This window comes from Mus caroli, chromosome 18, assembly GCF_900094665.2.
Source record: "Mus caroli chromosome 18, CAROLI_EIJ_v1.1, whole genome shotgun sequence".
In the NCBI taxonomy this organism is placed as follows: domain Eukaryota; kingdom Metazoa; phylum Chordata; class Mammalia; order Rodentia; family Muridae; genus Mus; species Mus caroli.
This window is the reverse complement of record NC_034587.1, coordinates 33838031-33845257: the sequence shown is the minus strand read 5'-3', so window position 1 is coordinate 33845257 and position 7227 is coordinate 33838031. Positions and strand designations below refer to the sequence as shown.

At 37.1% G+C, this 7227-nt stretch overlaps 1 protein-coding gene across 6 annotated transcripts in view; it reads right to left on the bottom strand.

The window, feature by feature from the left end:
- The window catches only part of LOC110285020 (ankyrin repeat and KH domain-containing protein 1), a 106409-nt gene that overhangs the window by 86372 nt on the left and 12810 nt on the right, over positions 1-7227 (bottom strand). For all 6 annotated transcript variants that reach the window (XM_021151052.2, XM_021151053.2, XM_021151056.2 and 3 more), the window contains exons 2-3: positions 4524-4674; positions 1050-1206 (exon numbers count right to left, since the gene is read on the bottom strand). In XM_021151052.2, the coding sequence (XP_021006711.1) occupies positions 1050-1206; positions 4524-4674 (308 nt within the window). The remainder of the gene's footprint in view (positions 1-1049; positions 1207-4523; positions 4675-7227) is intronic.

The window sequence follows — 7227 nt, the reverse complement described above, 5'->3', positions numbered from 1 at the left end:
TTTTTTTTTTTAATTTTTTTAGATTTATTTATTTATTATATGTAAGTACACTGTAGCTGTCTTCAGACACTCCAGAAGAGGGCGTCAGCTCTCGTTACGGATGGTTGTGAGCCACCATGTGGTTGCTGGGATTTGAACTCCAGACCTTCAGAAGAGCAGTCGGGTGCTCTTACCCACTAAGCCATCTCACCAGCCCTCAAACTCATATTCTACAGGCAATATTTAAATAACCAGCCACTAAATTATTGAGTACATAATCCATTCCACTTATCACTACTTAAGCAGTCAGGTTAGACTTAACTGTAACCTTCAGACTACATAACTTATTTTGAAATAGAAATTAGGTCTTATTCAGTTTAGATTTCTTATATACTGTAATACGAACACCCAAAAAAATGTTTACTAGAAAATGAATACAAAGTCAGGTATGATGACTCACACTTAACAGCAGCACTCAAGGAAGCTGAGGCAGGACTCCCAAGAACTCAAGGGCTGCCTAGGCTACAGAGTGAGATCCTGTCTGAAAAATAAAACTAGTACCCAATATGGTGCCACACATCTTTAATCCCACCACTCAGGAGGGAGAGACAGGTAGATCTCTGTGAATTTGAGTCTAGCCTGGTATATTTGGGATGTTCTAGAATATGTAAAGCATTCCAGACTAGCCAGGTGAGACCCTATGAAACTACATAGTGAGGCCCTGTCTCAAAAAACAAAACAAACATTTCCTGGCCAATGCAGTATTTGGAAGGAGCTGGGAGGGGGGCACATGTAGTGAGCATAAAAGTCTAATTCCAGCACTTGGCATTTGTGAAGCAGAGGCAAACAGAGCTCTGAATTTGAGGCTAGCCTGGTCTATGGTGAGTTCCAGGACAGCCAGGGCTATGTAGACTGTCTCAAAAACCCAAAACCAAAACAACAAAAAATATATATTTGTATTTGTATAGTATATATAGATTCATATATCCACTTTAACATCCTTTCAAATAACCACTCGGCATATGGTTTTCAAGAAAACATTTAATACTAGCAAACTATTGAACACATACGTATCCACTTGTCCTGTACTGTGTGTGTTCTCTGCTCTCATCCGTGTCAGTGCAGCAGCGGCTTCATCCAGGGCACAGCTAACTGAGGATGTCAGTCTCCGGAGTACTTCAGGATCTGCAAAAGCTTTACCATCAGCAGTTGACAATTTGCCAATTCCTTAGTCAATGAGGTAGTACAGGGGAAAAAAAACAAAAAGGTGAAGATTGAAATTGTTTTAAACACCACTATATATGCCCAAGAAACAACATAGTCCCCATATATGAAACTGACAGAAGATGAGTAAATTTGATGTTTTTAGTTCTACCACTAATATCAAAGCTATAACATAACCACTGATGTTTTAGAACTTCCACCTTTATAACATACAAATTTTTCCCTATACCTAATTCTGAATTTGATTGAATATGCCCCTCATTGTGCCAAATGAATATTATTTCACGAAAAGAACTGTCATATCAACAAAATCTCTAGCACAGGACCCTTGCCCATTCTATATTGATTAGCAATGCAAAGACTATAATTTATACTAAAAATACAGTATTTTTCCTCCTTTTATTCAAATATCCACTTAATATCTTCTGTAGTAACGTTTTTAAATTGAGTCTATTAGACTCAAAATAAAAAGCAAAATATCCGGGGGCTGGTGAGATGGCTCAGTGGGTAAGAGCACCCGACTGCTCTTCCGAAGGTCCAGAGTTCAAATCCCAGCAACCACATGGTGACTCACAACCATCTGTAACGAGAACTGACGCCCTCTTCTGGTGTGTCTGAAGATAGCTACAGTGTACTTACATGTAATAAAATCTTATAAAAAATTAATTAAAAAAAAAAGCAAAATATCCAACACCCAATGAATTTATGTAATTTTATAAACAAGCTCTGTAATTTTCTTTTTCTATCTTTTTATTTGTCATTAATAGGTGAAATATAAATTTTCCTTCCTTTGATAATGACATACATTAAAAGGCTATCAATGATCTTTCTGAATCTTTAACAGTATAGTTTGAGGTTTTGGTTTTCAACATTTATTATTATTTTGCATGTATGTTCATGTATGTATAATGAGAATATAGTAAATGTTTTGCAGTATATGCACATGTGTATGTAGGTGCACATGCTTTGTATAGTACACAGGACATCACATATCTTTGTCAAAGTGTACCTTAGTCCTTCTAAACTCAAATCTCTCATTAAACCAGGAGCTAGACTGAGAGCCAGCAAACCCCAGGTAATCACCTGTCTGCACTGGGTCACAAACTTGCCACATGTGACATTTTACATGGTTGTGGAAGCCAATCTAATGTCCTCATGCTTGTACAGCAAGCACTGCTAACCATGGAGACATATAACCAACACCTTGGTTTTTTGGTTTCTTTTTTTCTTTTTCTTTTTTTTTCTTTTTCTTTTTCTTTAGGTACCATTTTAAAAATAAGATACATGAAGAAGGGGCTGGAGAAATACCTTAGAGGTTAAGTGCACTGGCTGTTCTTCCAGAAGTCCTGAGTTCAATTCCCAGCTGCCACATGGTGGCTCACAACCATCTAAAATGGGATCTGATGCCCTCTCTGGCACACAGGTGTACATGCAGATAGAATACTCATACACATAAAATAAATAAATAAATCTTTAAAAACAAAACAAAAACAGTAAGTGTCAAAGAACTAATACATACATATGGAAATGAGACAGCATCAAGTAACAGCACTGCCAAGTCTGGTGACCTGAGCTCAACCTTGGTGTCACACAAGGTAACAGGAGAAAACGAACTCATGACCCACACACATGCATTTCCACAAATTAAACAAACAAACAAACATAATAAAAATTAAATAAATTTAAATAAGTAATAAATTTATCTTTATTAATTTCGTTCTTTTCTCTTTTTTTTTGAGATAGGCTAGCCTTAAACTCCTGATCCTTTCACCTTAGCCTCCTAGCCTCCCAGGTGCTGGAAGCACAGGCAGAAGCCCCCATTCCTACCTACACATAGACTCAAGAACAAAAGGAAATGACAAATTTTCACTTTATGGGCCAGGGTGGCTACAGATTTGCAGTAATCTTTCTACCTTGGCTTCCTGAGTGACAGAATTTAAGCATGTACCACAACAATTGGCTAAACTTCATTCTTTTGTTTTGTTTTTTTGTGAGACAAAATCTTGCTATAGAGGCTAAACTGGTCTGAATTTAAGGCAATCCTCTGGACTCAGTGTCCCAGGTGATAGAATCATAGGCTTGTGCTACCACACCCTGCTCTAGATTTCTAGATTTTACAGAAGAGAAATACTTTAATTATAGTGCAATGGAAACTTTGTACAGTAAATAATGAGTAGAGTGTACATGTGTTTGTTTCTTTTTTAAAATCCTCTACAACTTGTAACTCCTGTTCTGTTTGTCTCACCTTCCCTTATACATGTATACAACACCCAGTGAGAAAGTATGTTTATCATATATTTAGATCAGCTTTTTGTGTGTACAGGTATAGTTTTATGTATGTCTGTGAGACACCATGTGAACGCTGGTCATTGAACCCAGGTCCTCTAGAAGAACAGCCAGTGCTCTTAATTGCTGAGCCATCTCTCCAGCCCCTGAATCAGTTTTTGAGACAGTCTTATACTGTAGCTCTAGCTGGCTTGGAAATCACTACGTAGCCCAGGCTCTCAGGGCAACAATGCCTCAACCTGTAGTATTATAGGTGTGAAGTACCACATTTGGCCCATCAAAGAATTTTTTTTTTATGAGACTTCACAACCAGTAGTTTGGCATACCTTGCTATGTTTCAAGTTCATGCTCATTTAAAATAAAAATAGATATTTATAATTAAGGTAAGCATCCATTAAAATGAGTAAACAACATTAGAGTCCCCTAAATCAGTTCAAATACAGTAAAATTTTGATAAACTACAATTAACTGCTATGTTTTTATGCCCCAGACAGTTTTCTTGATAACCAGTTATCTTTACTTTTTAAAATTTTCGAGTCAGGACTGGAGAGATGGCTCAGCTGTTAAGTGCACTGACTGCTCCTACAGAGGTCCTGAGTTCAATTCCCAGCAACCACATGGTGGCTCACAACCATCTGTAATGTGGATCTGATGCCCTTTTCTGGTGTGTCTGAACACAGCTACAGTGTACTCATACAAATAAAATAAATCTTTTAAAAAAAAATTTGGGTCAAAAAATTATTCATTGCATTCAACCAAGAATTTTTAAAATATAGAATGTGAACTTTTTTAGGAAATAAAAACTTAAAAAAATCACAGGGATTGTAAATTTGGGATGTTAAACATTTCTGAGATAAATCTTGTATGACATCTTAGAGAGATCTATACTTTCTATTGTCATTGTTGTGAGACAGGATCTCTTCATGTAGACCAGGTGGACCTCTGTAGGACCAGCCTCTGCCTCTGCTAGAATTAAAGGCATGTGCTATCACTTCTGATGAGATCTGCTTTTAACGAGAAAATCAACAGAGTACCTGCTGCTTCTAGCAATGCTTCCAGTCTCGCTTGGGTCTCTGGATCCACTGTGCGCAAATCTGCTCCTTCTGCTGTACTTGATAAGAATATCTCTGATGTCTTAAGGACTGGGTTATCCAAATCTTCTTGGTCCAAAATAAATGATTCTACCTGTTTATGAATTAAAGATGGAATAATGATGACGCTAATGCCAATATGATTACAATAACTATAATCTAAGACAGTATTATTTGAAATTTAAATATAACCAGATAATTATATAAACATGAATTATAAGAATAGAACTTTGAGGGAGTATTTTGTTAATCTTCAAGCATGATGACAGGGATAACAGACACATTAAGTAAGTTTCTTGGAGAGCACTGTATCTTTATGTTCCTAGCACAGAGCATAAAAATCTAGGTTCATATATTTTAATGAAGTATATGCACATAACCTTTTAGAAAGTTGACACAGACCTAGATAGCAAAGTGCATACATCTAGGCCTCCTAGTGCAGACTTGCAATCCTAGCTGCTCAAGAAGTACAAGGCAACTTAGTACATCCCTTGTCCTAAATAAAATGAAAAAGGGCTAGGTGGGCCAGCAGGTGGCTGAGAATAAAAGTACTTGCTGCTAAGCCTGACAATCTGAGTTTGATTATGGGAACCCACATTGTAGGAGAATTCTACTAGTTATCCTAAGACCTCTACACTGACACCTATATGTGCGCACACAGAGAAAAACACATATAAATAAATACATAGATAAATAAGTTTAAGGGGAGGAGCTGGGTGTGTGTGTTATATTAGAACACTTGCCTAGCATGTATAAAACTCTAGGCTCAATCTCCAATATTGAAAAATAGGTAGCAGCACTGTTAGGCCATTATAAGATAATTCTCTCTCTTCTAAATGATTTATTCTGACTCTTAAAAAAAAGTCAGTTTTAACCCACTGCTGGGTGTGGTGCTGCATGTCCAACAATACATCATACCTAACAAGTATAACTAATAAATGATAGAACAAAAATTAACTAAAAAAATACATGGAACCCTCCAATTTTAAATCAAGTTAATTCTAATAGAAATTTTAAAAGTTAAAGTGCACAGCTTTCTTGGAATTTATTAAGATTTATTTTTATTTTTAATTATTTGTATGTGCCTATGAGTGTGTGTGCCCTCAGAAGCCAGAAAAAAAAAAAAAAAAAGAAACCATCAGATCCCTAGAACTAGAACCATAGGGTGGTTTTGAGCTATCTGACATAGATGGCTGGGCATCTAGCTCAGGTACTCTGCAAGAACAATAACATAACCTTAGCCATTAAGCCATCAATTAATATTAAGATTTAGGTCTAAAAAAAAAGATTTAGGTCTATTTTATTTTTTTCTATCTATTGTTCTGCTTCCCATCTCATAAAAGTGTAAAAACAAATTGAATCTAAACTCTCAATTAAGCCAGGCAGTGGTGGCATAGACCTTTAGTCCCAGCATTTGGGGGGCAGAGGCTGGCTGATCTCTGAGTTAGAGATCCTGGTCTACAGAGCAAGTTCCAGGACAGCCAGAGCTACGTACAGAAACCTGTCTTAGAAAAAAAATAAATCAAGGCAGAGAGAGAGAAAAACAAAAAACAAAAAACCAGAAACAGAGAAAGAGAGAGAGAGAGAGAGACACACACACACACACACGCAGATATAGGTTGATATAGGAAGATCATGAAGGTTTGAGGTTAACCAGCTATACAACACAACCTAGTCTCAAAGAAAAAAAAAAAGGTTATGGCCTGGTGCATTCCTGCAGTTTCAGCTACTTGGGAAGCTGACATAGAATAATCAATGAGGCCACAGGCTGGAGACTAGCCTGGGCAACATAGCAAGAATCCATCTCAATAAACAAACAAAAAGTAGCTATAAACATAGGCTTTTCACTCTTCAGCCTGCTGGCTAAGATCAAATGCATAGCTAGGCAAGGTGGAGTATGCCTTTAATCTCAGCATCAGGAGGCGAAAGCAGGCATATCTCTTGAATTCAAGGCCAGCCTGGATTCTAGTTCTAAGACAGACAGGACTTTGCAGAGACCCACAGCCTCCCTCCCGCCAAAAGGACAAGGACGTAAACAAGTCTTAAAACCCAAAGGTCTGATTTCAAATCCTGATCTTGCTGGATATGGAAGTGCACATCTATAATCCTAGTCTGAAGGTAAGGAAGGAGATATCAAGTCCAAGGCTAGCCTATGCTGTGGTATAGAAATCCTGCCTCCAAAATGAAGAAAGAAAAAAGAAAAAAACCTAGCTCTATTGTTAACTGAATATAACTGTGCATATTAAACATCATATGCATATTAGGAATCATATACTTTTCCTTATATGATACAAGATTTATTTTTAGAAAATATAAACAAGCCTTTTACTTCAGTGGACAATGAGCACTCAACATATTAGTAATATGATTCTAGAAGCCACAGCAGTGAAAGCATATATACCAGGACACACAACAGCTTGATGTTCAAGAACTACAGCAATTTGTTATGGCTAAAATATAAAAAGCAAATGGAGCAGGTCAGTGAGAACTAGGACGTAAAAATAACAAAAGCAAAATCCTAAATAATCTTATATGTTATAAAAACTTATTCTTGCCAGGCTTGGTGGTGCACGCCTTTAATCCCAGCACTTGGGAGGCAGAGGCAGGTGGATTTCTGAGTTCGAGGCCAGCCTGGTCTACAAAGTGA